The sequence below is a fragment of the Oncorhynchus mykiss genome, chromosome 12 (genome assembly GCF_013265735.2).
Source record: "Oncorhynchus mykiss isolate Arlee chromosome 12, USDA_OmykA_1.1, whole genome shotgun sequence".
NCBI lineage: Eukaryota > Metazoa > Chordata > Actinopteri > Salmoniformes > Salmonidae > Oncorhynchus > Oncorhynchus mykiss.
In genome coordinates, this window is record NC_048576.1 from 39,546,039 (window position 1) to 39,565,152 (window position 19,114).

At 41.0% G+C, this 19,114-nt stretch overlaps 2 protein-coding genes across 2 annotated transcripts; both read left to right on the top strand.

Moving 5' to 3' along the window:
* Nucleotides 1-8: 8 nt before the first annotated feature.
* On the top strand, nucleotides 9-9,533 carry htr3b (5-hydroxytryptamine (serotonin) receptor 3B). The gene is made up of 9 exons (XM_036937565.1): nucleotides 9-648; nucleotides 1,585-1,748; nucleotides 2,023-2,067; nucleotides 3,086-3,195; nucleotides 3,979-4,148; nucleotides 6,025-6,182; nucleotides 7,141-7,351; nucleotides 7,644-7,853; nucleotides 8,254-9,533. Exons 1-9 carry the CDS (start codon nucleotides 615-617, stop codon nucleotides 8,517-8,519), a joined length of 1,368 nt encoding a protein of 455 aa, XP_036793460.1. The 5' UTR covers nucleotides 9-614; the 3' UTR covers nucleotides 8,520-9,533.
* Nucleotides 9,534-10,650: 1,117 nt separating this feature from the next.
* htr3a (5-hydroxytryptamine (serotonin) receptor 3A) lies at nucleotides 10,651-17,732 on the top strand (the record flags this gene model as incomplete). Its single annotated transcript, XM_021625871.2, has 8 exons — nucleotides 10,651-10,830; nucleotides 10,937-10,981; nucleotides 11,261-11,370; nucleotides 11,632-11,801; nucleotides 12,581-12,741; nucleotides 13,628-13,838; nucleotides 15,765-16,001; nucleotides 16,432-17,732. Coding segments are annotated over 8 exons (1,428 nt in total), but the record flags the coding sequence as incomplete, so codon positions are not given.
* Between the last annotated feature and the right edge of the window lie 1,382 nt (nucleotides 17,733-19,114).

Here is a 19,114-nt window from a genome sequence, read left to right on the forward strand (position 1 = left end):
CCAACGTGGATGCGCGCGGTCACGGCAATGGACAAATAACGTTCAGGCAAATTATTGATACATCATTATCATTATTAAGGATAAATAAACGTTAGCCTAAACTGTTTTGAAATATGTGCAAGGAATCTTTAGTTCAAGCTCATTTACTGCATTTCTACTCAATTTAAAAACTCTAAACTGGTTTTTGGAGAAGAGAAAAAACAAGCAAAAATGACCCCAGCTTCCTTCACCTCAGTCGACAAGGAACATAACATTCTACAAACTCTACTTTAGTAAATCAATCAGCAGTTATGTAACTAGCCATCTACAGCCATCTTTCACCTCTGCACTGCCACAATACCAAAGGAGTGGGTCTGCCTCACTCCTTAAAACAAGTATCATCTTACCATGTTAATAGAAAATCAATACAGATGCCACTCAAACTTTCCCACACAGGTCCATTTACTGTTGAAAGCGAGTAAAGAAGAGACATCAAACTATCCAGAATACATTTCAGAACGAAAAGAAACAGAAAGAAAGGAAAATTACTTTGAAGATCATCTGACATTACAACATTTTGAAGGGGAGACTTAGGTGTATAAAACTGATTGGGGATCTGCAACTGGTTGCTCAACATGATATCTATTCTCTGGCTTCTACTAAGCTCAGGTAAGATTTACTCACAGTTTTCCTCTTCTACAATCAGTTTTGGATTAAATATCCATAAATATGAATTAAATAAAACATTAAATACCAGTTTACCAGTCAGTGCTATTAAGAATTGTCTACATGAAACAAGCAACTTTACATTTAAAGATGATTGACATGTTATTGCAAATGTATGACTTAATGGAACCCTTCTTTGAGCTTCCTATCCTGTAAATCCAATTAGATGATCACAGGCAGTCCATCCCTTTGAATCTCAGTGTTTTAACTAACTCTGAAACTAGGGTTGCAAAATTCCGATAATTTCCTCAAAATTCCCAGAAATCCTGGCTGGAGGATTCCTGGATTTCCTGTTTATTCCTTCCTGATTCCAGGAATATTCCAACTGGGATTTCTGGAAAACCTGGGAATTTGGGGAAAGTTACTGGAATTTTGCAACCCAATCTGAAACAGACAATTATTTTTCATGTGAGACAGAAAAATAAAGATTTAATGCATGGATGGTAAAATATATTTTATTTAATAATAATCTGTTTCTTCATTATGTTTAATATACATGTTTTTCATTCTTAGTAGTGGAGTTAATCATTGTGGAGACATGTCACAATGTCTGTAAACGTAGCACATTGAATTAATGGTCTTACATTAACATTTGTGACACAATAATCATGTTGAGAATAGATTATACTGTAAATTATCAGGTAGTCATATACAAGACGGGCAGGGTTTGCATTTTATTTGATAGAGATAGAGTTGCTCAATTCAGTTAACTTTCCCAGGTTTTCCAGAAATCCCAGTTGGAAGATTCCTGGAAACAGGAGGGAATAAGCAGGAAATTCTGAATGCTCCAACCAGGATTTCTGGAAAACCTGGACAGTAACCCTATATATCAATGAGTTGAATTTCAGATGATTGATTTACTACTTGACTTCCATTCAGCCCCTCTAGCTGAACAGGTAGCAGATAAACCCAAGAGGTCTGCTCTGAACCAGCTCACCAGGACCCTCCTGCGTAAATACGACTGTGGAGTGAGACCTGTTCAGAACTGGACCAGACCCACGCTAATCCACATAGACCTCATACTGCAGTCGGTCCTTGATGTGGTAAAGAAAAATAACTCTATATGGCCTCATCTAAATCCTTCATTATTTAAATATAAAATACAATACAATTACCTGCCATGCTTCTGGTAATATGTAACACAAGAAATGAAAACATTGTCAAAATGATCATTTAAAAGATTAACATTTCATACAATTTGTATGAAATGTTAATCTTGTTTCAATAAATACATTTTGACCATTTGTATTTAAACATTTCAATAATCTGCCCAAACAATTTACACACAAAAATATAATACAAATCTACTTTTTACAGGATGGAAAGACCCAGCAAGTAACCACAAGCATTTGGTACCGGCAGGTTGGTATGAATTGTCTTCTTCTATTGGTGTTAATGATAGTCCCAAATGGTTTTGCTTGTCAGCAATCAAGTCTTCAATATACTGTATGTAACTTTCAAAACATCTAAATACGCATTTTGAAAGTTACATATATTGAAAACTTGATTGCTGAGAAGCAAAACCGTTTGGGACTATGTCAACAATGGACAAATGAAACAAATACCAAAAGGTAGTTTTTGGGTGGAATTTTCCTTTAAGTACTGGGGAGTTTTTCAGGATAAAAAAAGAAACGGAATGGAGCTAAGCATAGGCAGTCCTAGAGGAAAACCTGGTTCAGTCTGCTTTCCATCAGACACAGAGATGAATTCACCTTTCAGCAGGACAATAACCTAAAACACAAGGCCAAATCTACACTTGAGTTGCTTACCAAGAAAACAGCAAATATTCTCAAGTGGCTGAGTCACAGTTTTGACTTAAATTTGATTGAAAATATATGTAAAAACTTGAAAATGGTTGTCTAGCAATGACCAACAACCAATTTGACAGAGCTTGAAGAATTTTGAAAACAATAACAGGCAAATATTGTACAATCCAGGTGTGCAAAGCTCTTAGAGACTTACCCAGAAAGACTCACAGCTGTTGTAATCACTGCCAAATATTATTCTAACATGTATTTGAATACTTACGTAAATGAGATATTTCTGTATTTCATTTTCAATAAATTTGCAAACATTTCTAAACACATGATTTCAGTTTGCTATTATGGGGTAGTGTGAAGATGGGTGAGAGAAAAAAAAAGATGTAATCCATTTTGAATTCAGGCTATAACACAAAATAAGTCAATGGGTATGAATACTTTCTGAAGGCACTGTATAACATGTCTGGAAAACAGGGAGCCTGCTTCAGCAAATGCAACTTCAACCTTGTTTGGCATGCAACAATTGCGTTGTTGAATGCCAAAACAGTCATGTACCCATCTGGCATGTACTGTACTTCATATGAATGGTCTTGTGATGCGTTTCCCGTTTGTGATGTCAGATCTGGACCGATGAGTTCCTGGTGTGGGACCCCGAGGAGTTTGACGGGATCACTGAGATCTCCCTGTCCTCTGATGCTATATGGGTGCCCGATCTCATCATCAGTGAATTGTAAGATTTGACACCATATGTATTCCTGTTCAAATTGCATAACATGTCATTGGATTACTCAATACCCTCACTCTTCTCAGAAATGTTAAATATTTGGCCTTTTACTTTAAAATGACAGACAAGTGTGCTGACCCTAACATGCTGACCACTCGTGCGTTGAAAAATACATTTACACATACATGTTATTAAATCATTGCATTCAGGCGCTAAAGTAGAACTTGGTTCTATTTGTGATGCTTGATGCACTGCAAGTCCCACCTCTCCCATCTCCTCACCCATGTGGGTTATTGAAAGATGAACTGAGGTCCACACTCCAGTCGGTGGTGGTAATGCACCTTAGAGTTGGTTGCCAACCACCATATAAAGTCCAATGAAGAAGAAGAAACCTGAAGGAGGAGAGATTACTAGAAACAAACTCGGTTTACCCTTTTATCTGTGGATTAATTGTCGGAGTAGAGGACCTAGTGCATTTCAGGCAAAATAACAACACAATGTTTATATCCCAGGACAAATTAGCTATCAACAGCAAGCTAGTTCGCTAAATTGCCATAAATGTTTGCTTTTCGACCTGTCCCCAAATTAATATAGTTGATTCAGAGTTTGTTTTCATATTTCAACCTGCGTGTCCTGATCGCGTCTGGTGTGGATGGACAAAATTAACATGCACACAATGGCACACACGCGGTCTGGTCAGCATGTTGGGGTCCGTGTCTCATGTTCAACATACTGTAAGCAGCTGGAACTCCCATCTTACCCATAAGTCTGTGGTCTTCCCCCTGTTAGTGTGGATGTAGGGGAGTCCCCTGCCATCCCCTATGTGTATGTCAACTCGTCCGGGATGGTGAAGAACAACAAACCCATCCAGGTGGTGTCTGCATGTGACCTGGAGCTGTACGCCTTCCCTTTCGATAAGCAGAACTGCACTCTGACCTTCCGCAGCTGGCTTCACTCAGGTTAGCCTAGAGAGAGAGATGTAAACATGTAGCTACCCAGTCAAATGACTACACATCTGGATCTGCACAGATGGATGACGTGGCAGTAACACACAATTAGAAGTGCAAAATAATAATGGAATATATTTTCATAGACAAAATGCATGCATTAGGCTATCATGCATACAGTATTTAGTAAATTACAGTAGTTAGTCATTTGATGTACACGGCTCAAAAAAATAAAGGGAACACTTAAACAACACAATGTAACTCCAAGTCAATCACACTTCTGTGAAAACAAACTGTCCACTTAGGAAGCAAAACAGATTGACAATAAATTTCACATGCTGCTGTGCAAATGGAATAGACAACAGGTGGAAATTACAGGCAATTAGCAAGACACCCCCAATAAAGGAGTGGTTCTGCAGGTGGTGACCACAGACCACTTCTCAGTTCCTATGCTTCCTGGCTGATGTTTTGATCACTTTTGAATGCTGGCGTTTTTTTCACTCTAGTGGTAGCATGAGACGGAGTCTACAACCCACACAAGTGGCTCAGGTAGTGCAGCTCATCCAGGATGGTACATCAATGCGAGCTGTGGCAAGAAGGTTTGCTGTGTCTGTCAGCGTAGTGTCCAGAGCATGGAGGCGCTACCAGGAGACAGGCCAGTACATCAAGAGACGTGGAGGAGGCCGTAGGAGGGCAACAACCCAGCAGCAGGACCGCTACCTCCGCCTTTGTGCAAGGAGGAGCAGGAGGAGTACTGCCAGAGCCCTGCAAAATGACCTCCAGCAGGCCACAAATGTGCATGTGTCTGCTCAAACGGTCAGCAACAGTCTCCATTAGGGTGGTATGAGGGCCCGACGTCCACAGGTGGGGGTTGTGCTTACAGCCCAACACCGTGCAGGACGTTTGGCATTTGCCAGAGAACACCAAGATTGGCAAATTCGCCACTGGCGCCCTGTGCTCTTCACAGATGAAAGCAGGTTCACACTGAGCACGTGACAGACGTGACAGTCTGGAGACGCCGTGGAGAACGTTCTGCTGCCTGCAACATCCTCCAGCATGACCGGTTTGGCGGTGGGTCAGTCATGGTGTGGGGTGGCATTTCTTTTGGGGGCCGCACAGCCCTCCATGTGCTCACCAGAGGTAGCCTGACTGCCATTAGGTACCGAGATGAGATCCTCAGACCCCTTGTGAGACCATATGCTGGTGCGGTTGGCCCTGGGTTCCTCCTAATGCAAGACAATGCTAGACCTCATGTGGCTGGAGTGTGTCAGCAGTTCCTGCAAGAGGAAGGCATTGATGCTATGGACTGGCCCGCCCGTTCCCTAGACCTGAATCCAATTGAACACATCTGGGACATCATGTCTCGCTCCATCCACCAACGCCACGTTGTACCACAGACTGTCCAGGAGTTGGCGGATGCTTTAGTCCAGGTCTGGGAGGAGATCCCTCAGGAGACCATCTGCCACCTCATCAGGAGCATGCCCAGGTGTTGTAGGGAAGTCATACAGGCACGTGGAGGCCACACTCACTACTGAGCCTCATTTTGACTTTTTTTTAAGGACATTACATCAAAGTTGGATCAGCCTGTAGTGTGGTTTTCCACTTTAATTTTGAGTGTGACTCCAAATCCAGACCTCCATGGGTTGATAAAAATTATCAATGGAAATCAAATTTATGTGATTTTGTTGTCAGCACATTCAACTATGTAAAGAAAAAAGTATTTAATAAGAATATTTCATTCATTCAGATCTAGGATGTGTTATTTTAGTGTTCCCTTTATTTTTTTGAGCAGTGTAGTATCAAATCAATAGCAGGTCATATTGACTGAGTGTCATTAAGGCTTGTGTCATTAAACTCCGTCCCTTGACCTTTACCATCGTGTATGCAGTGACTGAGGTGAACCTGACACTGTGGAGGAGTGCGGAGGAGATCGCAAATGATCAGAAGTCATTTATGGACGATGGCGAGTGGGAACTGTTGTCTGTGCCCTCCCGCTACTGGCATCTCCGCCTGGACGACAGAGACTACGCCCACATCCAGTTCAACGTGTGTACCTACCGTTTACCAGATCTCTTTTGTTTCCCTTTAGATACTTTAGATACTCGATTTGAATGAAAGTCATTTAAGGAATACAAATATGACCTATGCGTCTAGTGCCATCTGTATCGACTTACACAGCAATGCATATCCAGCCAGTCGGTAAATATAGAATATGTGAATAGGTGTGATAGTGGGATTTTCTAAATGGCTTGATGTCTATGCAACAAAAAAAGTACACACTTCTCTTGTAGGGAGAATGTGACTGTACAATGACAACTAAAGCAGATTGAGTAGCGACAGTAGTTTTTTTGCCATCCCATCCTCCTTGTCCTCCTGCTGTGAGGAAGTTAAAGGGATCAGCCAGGGCTTCACAGACGGGATTAAGCGCTAATGCTAATAGATGAGGCTGAGGCGCGTCCAGCATGCTGAGAGAGAGAGAGGCACCATAATGAGGCTGTCTCTGTGGCAGCTGATCAATGGCCGTCTTGTTCTGCCAGAGAAATGGGCTCTTGGCCCGGCACAGGTGGGTCTGAGAAGATAGGCTAGGCAGGGCTGCTGTTCTACATTCAGCTCAGAAGGGCACTTAATGATGGATTGTCTATCCAGCAGGACTTCTTGGGTTACATTTACACTATGACTCATTGTAAAAGTGTTTGTTGAGGGGATTTGTGTGTTTTTGGGCACCGGAGGAGAATAGGAGGGTAATACTATCGAATAGAGTTTTCTTGTGGGTTCAGTTGAGGAAAGTGAGTTGAAATCAATCAAAGTCAAATTCGCTCACTCTTTCCCGCTCTCACTCTTTCCCGCTCTCACTCTTTCCCGCTCTCACTCTTTCCCGCTCTCACTCTTTCCCGCTCTCACTCTTTCCCGCTCTCACTCTTTCCCACTCTCACTCTTTCCCACTCTTTCCCGCTCTCACTCTTTCCCGCTCTCTCTCTCCATCTTGCTCCCCCCCACTGGTCAGGTGTTGATCCGCCGGCGCCCCCTGCTGTACGTGGTGAGTCTGCTCATCCCCAGCATCTTCCTAATGGTGGTGGACGTCATCAGCTTCTATCTGCCGCCCAACAGTGGCACCCGTATCACCTTTAAGACCAGCATCCTCCTGGGCTACACTGTCTTCAGGGTCAACCTGATGAACGAGATGCCTGCCACCGCCATCAGAACACCACTCATAGGTAAGCACAAGCATTTCGCTACACTCGCATTAACATCTGCTAACCATGTGTATGTGACAAATAAAATTTGATTTGATTTGATTTGAGGTATCCTACACCAGCTCCTTTCCTCATCTTTGTTTTGAACTTTCTCTAATATGGTTTGACACACCAAGCATGCCATTCATACCCAGCCATGGCCAATGCTTTGTGAAATGTCTTGAGACATATTTATGAAGACATCTTGAGACATGTCTTCCTTTTCTAACAGGTGTTGTTGAGGTGTTGTTGTTTGGTGTTCTCCATCCTACAGGTGTGTTCTTTGCGGTCTGCATGGCGCTGCTTGTGCTGAATTTATCCATCTCCATCTTTGTGGTGAAGCTCCTCCACCACAACGAGAAGGAGGTCAAGGAGATGTCAGTGTCCGCCTGCCTCCTCGACAAGTACGGCTCTTCCAGCCAGACCTTCCTCGAGAGCAACTTCACCTCTGTCAAAACGCTGGTTGACGTGGATCAGTGTGGGGGTGAGAGGGAGAGGGGTGAGAGGGAGGATGTGTTGTTGAGAAGCTTTGTATTTCTAGGTCATAGGACATAAGAGAGTGACTAGGGTATGAGAAACAAACACTTAGCAGGTGGTTGTTTTCCTAACTTAACACAGATTTACTTACCTCAGATTTCTGATTCCCTTTCATTTGCATGTTGACAACATCTCTAGCTTCCTCTGTGTTAACATCAAATGAATCATATAAATTATACATCTTTACAGTATGTCTACACATACACCTAATCATTTACATTGATTGCGATGTAGCAACAAAATCTTGTCTTTGGGGTAAAAATAGATATGTTCTCTTTGGACATTAATTTGTCCAACCCCATCATCACCCTTTATCCCCCCACTTACCGTTCATGTTGTCCTACCAGGCTATGAGTTTGACCTGGCTCCAGAGGAGGACCTACTGTCCCTGAGCGAGCTCCAGGAGAGTGCTCCACGGCTGGAGAGGCTGCTCCAGGAGGTGGTGGCCCTGCGGCTCTACCTGCAAGAAGGGGAGAGTGACGATTTGGCCCAGGCCGACTGGGTGGCCCTCTGCTGCAAGGTGGACATCCTTCTTTTCCGAGTCTACCTGTTCATCCTGGTTGTCTACGCCAGCACTCTGCTGCTACTGTGGGCCAGCTGGAGCTCTGCATGAGGAGAGGAGGAATTGTTGTTCAAATGTTATCGGCATGAGGAGAAAACATTTTATTGCAGAAAAATACATATTTTTAAGTCTTTTTAGGGTTATTGATGAGGGCGACTTAATCCCTTTTCTCCCCCTTTCTTTTGATACTGTAGCTAGAAGCTATTGAGTGAACACTGTATTCCCATTTACAATTGGAAGATGGTGCCCATAAATCAATATGGGCTGATTTATTAACATATTCCTTCAACTGAAGATCTTCATAAAAAGATATCTTACTCCTATTCTCCGGGCACATTCCGCAACGTCAATGTGATGTTATTCCACATTAACTTGAATCACCATGCTCCCCTGAAACTCGTACCAAATCAATAAAGCACATTCAAAGCTTAGGCAACTGCATTCCCTGTTGGTTCACTGATAGTCATAAAAAGACACATGAGCTACTCATAAAACCCTTGGCTGGGAACAATCTTTGTAAATAGAATTTTCACTTGAACAGCAGACATTTTTCTTTGAGCAGATCACATTACAACCGGTTGTATGGACACCTCTGAGTTGAGGAGAGAAATTAATAATGGTTATTGTTTGCTGTAATGTTATGTTGTAATGTTATGTTGTATGTTATGTTGTACATTCATACTTGTGATGTAACTTTTTATTCCCCATCATATCAAGCAAGTCCTGTTGCAAGTTTTTTTTTAAATCAACTGTGGCTCTTGGTTTGATTGTTTATCCTGTTTTTAGCTGGTGTTATACAGGGATATAGATGTTTTGGAATCATATCAAAGCCTCCAGCCAGTACAGTGAGTAAAAGTTTCTATCCAAGAAAATGGCTGGTTTGCTCTTAATACACCTGTACGCTTTTAACATAGCCTGCAATGTTAATCCTTAATAAAAGAGACTACATCTTTTCAAGTGTTTTTGTGTGTGTCATAAATGGACATTATTTTTCAATCGTATTATCTCGTCCAATCACACAATAAAAGTCATAAATTCAATGTTGTTGTAGATTTCAGTACGTGTTTCCCCTAATTAAAAGCATGAGCTGGCGCACACCCAGAGAAAATTATTTAGTGTAATGTCATTACCCTGAAGAAGGCACAGTGATGCCGAAATGTTGGCGTTTTACCAAATAAATTACTGGGAGTTAAATATAATGATGCGACTCTATTTCTTATTGCTTACAGTATGTATTTCCCCAACATACACAGTTTAAGATATCAACTGATTTAAATGATAGGCTAACCTAGAGAACAAAATGAACAAAAGGATGTCTAACATCAGTATCAAATGTCAGTTCGGTCTTGTTAGTGAGAGAATAGAAAACCAATCTGCATTTGACCACCCTCATATGCCAATGTTGAAAAGCAAGCTCAAGAGAAAATAGGCCTATGCTCTTCTGTATGTTCAGGAAATCAATGTCTTAACACAGTTGTAGGTTACATACAACTAGATCATAGACTTGGCCTACATCATACTATGTTTGGAATTTTATAGAGATCAATAATTTCCCCACGGTATGAAAGATATATTGAGGATTGCGTTGAAGGAAAAATGCCAATATCCCACATGAAACTTGATCCAGACAGAGACATCTGGCTACACGATCAGATACTGTAAATAGTATGATTGCTCTGAGTTATCTGCTCAGGGCAGGTGGTGACATAACCTCCACTGCTTCCAATCCCCATCATCAAATTAACGATGAACACACCCTCATATTCATAGTTGCATCAGCTGGCTAAGCCAGCCTTATCCAGAATGCAGGAAACCTAATTTAACTAATATATGATACAGTAGACATTGGGCTACAGTCAACAATCCTGAATATGGGTCTCGGGCGGCGCCAGTTGACCGCTACATCTCAAAGCTGAGCGCTGCTCATTCTTGGCAAGCTTAAGGCAGTGAAGTGAAACTTTGGTCACAATGAGAGTTTCAGCACTCTGGACAGCGCTGGTCTTGCTTCTGATTCAAGGCACCGCGAGAGCCTGCACAGGTAAATCATTCCATATAGGCTGTGGCGTTTTTGACGGAGGTTGCTATTTTCTATAGGCTAACACAACATAATAATTGTACAACCCTTAAGATGTTGCATTTTAGTGGATAGCATTATGTTTAAATCCATATGCTGTAACAATGTGTTTTACTTGTTTTAGTCAAGAAACTGAGCAATAATACCGGACGCTTTGCCAATGCCACCTTGGTACGCCTCTCCGAATACTTGAGTGCTGGGTACAAGAAGGGTGTGCGACCCGTGCGCAACTGGCGAAATTGCACAATGGTGGCCATCGACCTTATGGTGTACTCTATCCTCAGTGTGGTATGCCGTATAAATCACATAGTAGAAGAGTTCAGTATACTGAGATAGTGTGTAGCCTATGTAGATCTTCACTATTTCCTCTGTGTGCTGCTGTGTTTTACAACAGGATGAGAAGAACCAGGTTCTGACAACATATATATGGTACAGGCAGGTAAGACATAACTATTTGTAACAGTATAATAACTATTTCAACTAATGGATTTTGTTGAATAAACGTTTCCAAGCATTTAAAACATTCCTAAAAGTACAGCAGAACATTGGATATCCTCACCTTTGGACATGTATCAAACATCTTATCAGAGGAACTAGTTAGTTATAAGCCTTTATACAATACTTATTCATTCATTAATTCATGATTAATACTAGACCATGCTTATTGCGCTTATGCTATAACTCTGTATCAGGAAATAATGCTACAAGTCTTTATCAGGAATGGACAGACGAATTCTTGGTATGGAACCCAGAGGATTTTGATGATGTGAATCAAATGTCCATACCGACTGCGAATGTGTGGGTGCCTGACATACTAATCAACGAGTTGTAAGTAGCCTGCAGTGTTTTGTTATTGTGGGGGTAGGACAACGCATGAGGCCATACAGATAACATAATTTTAGTCAAGTAAAATTATATTTTTTTATACATAATTTATCTTCTGATGTAAACTGACAAAATTGGATACTTTGATAAAGCATTACTAAAGTAACATGTAAAGTGTGACTTAGCCTACGCTAAAATATTAGTTGTCTGAATCAGCCACAAACATCTTTTTGCTTTGAGTTGTTGTGTTTCGTAATCTCTCAGTGTGGATGTGGGGAAGTCTCCGGACATTCCCTATGTGTACGTGACCCATTATGGACTAGTGCGCAACTACAAGCCTATCCAGGTGGTGACCGCCTGCACTCTCAACATCTACAACTTCCCATTCGACGTCCAGAACTGCAGCCTGACCTTTCAGAGCTGGCTCCATACCCGTAAGACATGTGTTATTTAGTTGTATAGTAATTTGCATGTGAGGTAAGGCTTTTCAACTGCACATACAGCAGTGGTGGAAAAAGTACCCGATTGTCATACTTGAGTAAAAGTAAAGATACCTTAATAGAAAATGACTCCAAGTAAAAGTGAATGTCACCCAGTAAAATACTACTTGAGTAAAATACAAAGCATTTGGTTTTAAATATACATAAGTACCACAAGTAAATTGAATTGCAAAAAATAGACTTAATGTATCAAAAGTAAAAGTATAAATCGTTTCAAATTCCTTATATTAAGCAAACCAGACGGCACAATTCTCTTGTTTTTAAAAAAAGTTTACAGATAGCCAGCGGCCCACGCCAACACTTTTGGAAGTCAAGGAAAATGTATGGAGTAAAAACTACATTATTTTCATGTAGTGAAGTAAAAGTAAAAGTTGTCAAAAATATAAATAGTAAAGTACAGATACCCCCCAAAACTACTTAAGTAGTACTTTAAAGTAAGAATGCCCTTTCATGCCCTCACTCAGTCTTAGTCCTCTATTGTTTTGTTACTTCCATCTTGATAGTTTCTGGAATTAGGAAGTACAGATGTAATTTGTCTTTTCCTTTTGTTTCAAAGTAACCTCAATATAAATGTATTCTATGTCATCAGTGCCAGATGCTACATGCTTCACCATTTTCACCCCGCTGAAAAACTAAAAAATAATCTGTGGCAGGGTACAGTTGATAATGTCCATTACATAGCCCACTGGTCTCTTTCTCCTCTGTGTCTGTAGTTAATGACATCGATCTCAAGCTGATGAGGAGCGCAGAGGAACTCAAGGTGGACAAGAGTGTATTCATGAACCAGGGGGAGTGGGAGCTTCTTCACGTCCTGTCTAAATACAAGCGCTTCAGTCTGGACAACATTGACTCCTATGCAGAGATGAAGTTCAATGTGAGTATGCATAATATTCATTACCTTGTATTTATGTATTCAAGACAGGTTATGGAAATATATTATTTGGCAAAGACTGACCTAGTCAAGTAGAAGAATGGTTAGGGTTGCAAAATTTTTGTTGAAAAAAGTATCGCCAAATTCCCAGGTTTCCCAGAAATCCTGGTTTTTGTGCTTATTCCCTCCTGATTCCAGGAATCTTCCAACCAGAGTTTCTGGAAAACCTGAGAATTTGCAGAAAGTTATCTTGCAACCCTGTGTGTGATGATTAAATAAATGTCAATAGTTAAAAGAGCACAATATTGGGTTGGCAAAGATCACCACATCAATTTAGCAAGTATCTACACCTGTTCAAATTATATGCAGTATGGTATACTTTTCAATTATTCAAAACCCCCTCAACACCTGCATATACACAATATCTTCGCTTAATCCATTTATTCAAAGCCAACTGAACATGACAGAAAGGCAAGACCTTCAGTAAGGAGATATACTAGATACTATAATATAAAAATATAGAACTATATGAGATATTAACTTTGACCTCTACTGCAAGAGGCTTTATTAGAACATCTTGAGCTGCATTAAATATGTATTGAGAATGGCTGTTTTTCTTATGTGTCAAAAAGAAAACAGGCTTACTTTTCTGAAAATTAACAAAAGCATATGACTGAGGATCTATAGGTGATCTATAGAGTGTGCACTCCCACCTCACTTTCAGGGTCATTGCTAGAATCTGTGGGTATATTGTAGTCTACCATCAAAACATTGTTCTGCCAGATATCTGTAACTACTATAGATGTGGAAGTGCGTACCTACCTGTTCATGACTCATTTATGTTAATTACTGCTCTATTGATGATGATGATCATGATGAACGTGATCAGGTGGTGATCCGACGCAGACCTCTGTTCTACACTGTGAACCTGCTGCTGCCCAGCATCTTCCTGATGGTGATGGACCTGGTGGGCTTCTATCTCCCTCCGGACAGTGGAGAGAGGGTGTCCTTCAAGATCACCCTGCTTCTGGGATACTCCGTCTTCCTCATCATCGTCTCTGACACGCTGCCCGCCACCGCCATCGGGACGCCGCTCATAGGTCAGATAGAGAAATGCACAGTGGTTGGAAAAGTACCCAATTGTCATACTTGAGTAAAAGCAAAGATATCTTAAAGACTCAGTGCAGTCAAAAACATGATTTACCTGTGTTTTATATACATTTTCATACTATGAGGTTGGAATAATACCCTGAAATTGTAAAAAGATGATAATGCTCTTTTAGTGTAAGAGCTGTTTGAAAAGCCTGAAATGTCAACCTGTTTTGGTGGGAGGACATTTTGGCCTTCCACGATGATATCACCATGCGGTAAATGAGTTATTAGACCAATACGAAAGAGTTCCAAACCTCTCTGCCCAATAACGGCACATTTTCTGTATTCCCCACTCAAATTCTTGCTTGAGAAATTGCTCTTAGCTAAGAAGCTATTTGTTTATTTTTTACAATTTTAATTGAAACAATCACAGTAGCTATTCCATCCAGTTGGCGATCGACTTCCATGCAAATATTCTAAAATATGCATAAATAAAATATGCACATTTTCCCGCCAGTGGTGTTTCCACCAAACAAACTTGTTGTGGATAAATCAGTGCGTGATAACGTGGAGCACACAAAATGTAATTTTCCGTTGTCTTGTACCGAATAAAAATCGAAAGTTCAATGTGTTTCCATCGCCTTTTCAACTCAACTGATAGTTTTGTCACAAATAATAGCAAATGTGCCTACTTTGGTGTTACGTACGCTCTAGGCAACAGTTCGCAGATACAGTGCGATTAGGTTGTGCGGGTAGGCTAGTATACATGATTATGGATAATAGTGAGAATATTTGTCAAATGGCAGTAAAGCATCAATCTTCATGTCACCAGAATAAGACCCTTGATATTTATTGGAAATGAGCATCAAGCTCATCACCATGCACTTTCACCACCTTGTGAAGTTCATCACTTATTTAAATCTGTAGACTAATAAACTGCATGGTTTCCCCGAGCCATAGTTGGAGGACCACACAACATATCGTCTCGTGACTCCAAGTTTACTTTGATATAATGGTTATTACGTCAATATTTGCGCATAAAGGTATTTCCACCACCATTTCTCGCATAAGTAATTTTTTACAGACAAAAAGAGTCCACCATGTCGGACAAACAAATTATCTGTCTGTATTTATAAAATTGTACCGAAACTTCCGGTTTCCATCACAGCTGTCCTGATTTTTAATTTTTTTTTACCGTATGACTTTGCTAGCATAAAAACTGCAGATGGAAACGTGGTTAGAACTTTAATAGAAAATGACTCAAGTGAAAGCCACCCAATAAAATACAACTTGAGTAAAAGTGTCAAATTATTTGGTTTTAAATATACTAAAGTATCAAACGCAAACGCTATAAATCATTTCAAATATATTAAGCAAACCAGATGGTTGTTTTGTTGTTGTTTACAGATAGCCAGGGGCACACTCCAACATAATTTACAAATGAAGCATGTGTTTAGTGTCGTCAGATCAGAGGCAGTAGGGATGACCACATGTTCTCCTGATAAATTCATGAATTTGATAATTTCCTCTCCTGCTAAGCATTTGAAATGAAAGTACTTTTGGGTGTCAGGGAAAATATATGGGAGCAAAAAGTACATATTTTCTTTAGAAAAGTATTGGAGTAAAAGTAAAAAAATATATAACTAGTAAAGTACAGATATCTCCCAAAAAATACGTGAGTAGTACTTGGAATAATTTTTACACCATTGGAAATGCAGCTGGTGCATTTGTGGCTCAGATTTGTCATTAAGGTTGGGATTGCAAGCTTGAGTAAGTGGTGAAGGACTAATGTTTGTTGGGGCCCTGGTCAAAAGGCCCTCATCAAAAGTAGTGTACTACATAGGGATTAGGATGCCATTTGGGATGCACATTGCTTTTTTAGGCTGTACCTTGCAGTGTGCAGAGGTAATATCGATCTTTCCTTCTCTCTCCAGGTGTATACTTTGTAGTGTGCATGGCCCTGTTGGTGATCAGCCTGACAGAGACAGTGTTGATAGTGCGACTGGTGCATAAGCAGGACCTGCAGCCCCACGTACCCCAGTGGCTCAAACACTTGGTGCTGGAGCGGGCCACAGTCCTCCTCTGCATCCGCAACAAACACAGCCTGTGCTCCATGCTGTCCAGGGACTCTGACCGTCTGGGCCACTACAAAGAGAACAACATCAGTCCAGGTAATACATCTACAGGAGGGTTGGGTAGGAAGAAGGGTATGAAAGAAGGGGCAGGAAGGAAGGAAGGGAAGGAGAAAGGAAGGGAGGGAGAGGGACAAGAAAGACCTGGGCAGTAGATCATGGTGAGCTGAAGGATCTAAGGCACTATAGAATTCTCTCTCTCAGCTGTATTCATTGATTGAAAAAAATACAGCAGCATTACGACACCTATCGTAGAGCGAGAGAGAGAAAAGGATACAAATTTACAGTTTTGTTTTCCCACTTTGGAAATAGTCAATATACGGTACAATGTCTCTCGTTTTGAGCCAATATATACATTTAGCTCCACAAGCTCAACACAACATTGGATACTCAACATACAAATAAATAATGTTATATGACCCCCCCCCCCCCCCCCCCACACACTCTCTCCCTGTGTGACATCTTGCAGCTCGATGCAATCACCACCACCACCTTCACCACACCTGCGAGAGTGGCCGTGGTGGCGGGGACATCATGGAGCGGGGTCTGGGGGGCCTGTCTGTGGTGCGTGACAACACGCCGCCCGTCATGGACAACATCCTGCAGGAAATCTCATCTATCCGTGGCTTCCTGGAGAAGAGGGACGAGTCCCGGGACATCGCCAAGGAGTGGCTGCAGGTGGGCTACGTGCTGGACGTCCTGCTCTTCAGGGTCTACCTGGTGGCCATGCTGGCCTACAGCATCACCCTGGGGACCCTCTGGTCCGTGTGGCAGTACGCCTGAGGGCCTCACAGTGGAGGAGGGCCTGACGGTGAAGGTGGAGGGCCTCACTGTGGAGAAGGGGACAGAGGGCTAAAGCGTGCCTGATACAAAAGCGTTTTATTGAGGTCGATCTATTTAGTTGAGCCTCATGGTGGAGATAAAGTAGGGGGTCGTTTGAGTCTGGGGTAATTCTCGGGAGTAGAGGAACGAGGGGGAAGATGATAGATTGGATGTTGGTATAGTTTACACTCATTTCCCTTAGCCAGTTGCCCCTTTCTAACACTGTCTATCTTACTGCTCTGTGTATTGTTCAGGTCTTGATTACCTAGGAATGGCCTAAAGAACTGTTGAAAAAGTTCAGATATTGTATCCTTTGTCAGCATACAGGTGTATTTATATTTGTTTATTTGGATCCCCATTAGCTTTTGCAGACACAGCTACTCTTCCAGGAGTCCAGAAAAACACAACACATGACAAGTGACAAAACACTGATAGACAAGGACAGTCACACACATTTAAAATACAACGAAATACTCACAGTACAACTACAAAATAAAGTATGCTACTTGATAATGGCACAATATTTCATGCATTATTCACTTTTTTTCAAAATCATCTACTAATGTGTACCAACAGCTGTATTGATGTGAAGGAAACCATATCTTTATAATAGTCGACATGGTACCATGCACATAAAATGAATAAATATGCCATACCTTAGATTTTGTATGTCCAATAATGTTTAATATAGTTGGGGAGCAATGAGCTCCCCTGCATATTTCCTGTTTTTTTATATCTCTTCAAGCTTTATTTACTTATGGAGGAGAGGTTTTGCGATTTGCTTGCATTTGCTTTTAAATTGCATAGTCTGTATATTCCAAGATCAACTTCACTCCTTCAGTTAAAGTGTTAATATTGTTAATAAAATATACGAAACATATAACATCACATTTAAATAGATAGCGAATATTAACTTGTGCTAAAGTAACTGCAATACTCGTTCACCTGGTGTTCACTCTGACATTATGAAAAGTGTAACTATTAAAGTGAGTTATGTTCCTTATATGCATTATGTTCCTTATATGTAACATTGCCTTTAAAAGCTGCTTGGTCTCCAAGCACGATTGGATTGAATCCTGTCTGTCTCATCATTATATCGGGATACAATGATGACAGACGGGATTCAATCCAATCGCCCTTGTAGGCCAAGCAGTTTTTAAAGGCAATGTTACCACGTTCCCCCCCTTGCGGAGAACGCATTCAAGGAAAATGCTGCAGATGTCGGCTCAATTGGAAATTGCCTTTAAATGTCAAGTGGTCTATAGCGTGGTTTTGAATTGAATCCTGGACACAGTTTGTTTGTTTTAAGCTTTTCCGTTGAAGGTCTGAATTTCCTTAATATGGCCAATGTCCACATTTAAGTGGGAGGTGAAAATAAAGTAATTGTCCACCTTATGTGGACATTGTCGGTTAGGGTTTAAGGCGCCAGAGAAGTGACTACAATACACCACACTAACCACAGGGTGGCACAGTAGTTCTCTGCCCAGCACTACCCCCCCCCCCCCCCCTCATGCTCTAGTCCAGCTGTGGTATGGGTATTATTAATCCCTCCCAGGGATGGCCCTAGCCCGCAGACTGACACTAATGTACTAATCGTAAAGATTTTGGCCTTACTGGAAAATACACTCGGCGGGTGTGCCCTGATAGGATAAATGCCATTGACACCCTACATAATTAAAGCCTAAAACTGTTCCACAGTTAATGGGAGCATCGATCCCAATACAATCAATGAGGATCCAGGCTGAAGCGGGCACTGGGTCTGGGCCTTTTAGTTCAGTACTCTGCCTGGCTGGCTGATACAGACAGAGGAAAAAGACTATGTGCTTGTCACTCAATAGACAGTTAAAGATGTACTCATAAAATGGTTTAGGGATACAGTTGACTGTTTTATTTCCCCTGGGGGTTGATTTTTAGCTATAAAGAAGTTTATCAGTGTGAAGCTTGGATAAGAACATCTCTGAAATGTCTGATATGTATAAATTGTGTTTTAATGACTCCTGCTATCACTGTTCTTATTCTGCAATTCTAAAACAAATGACAGTAAACATTCCGAAATGGTAATAAAAAACAACACAGAAAATCTTATGAGTATTGCCATAAATAAGCATGGTCCCAAACGTTTAATAGCTTGTCTATTTTTGGGAAAATAATTCAGTTAAAACCAAATAGGGTGGACTGGGGCTGCACAATTCTGGTAACTATCAATTTTACACAAATCCTGTTTGAAGAATTCCAGATTTCCTGATTATTCCCTCCTGATTCCGGGAATCTTCCAACTGGGAAATCTTTCAAACCTTTTACATTTTTTTTTTTAGAAAGTTAACCAAATG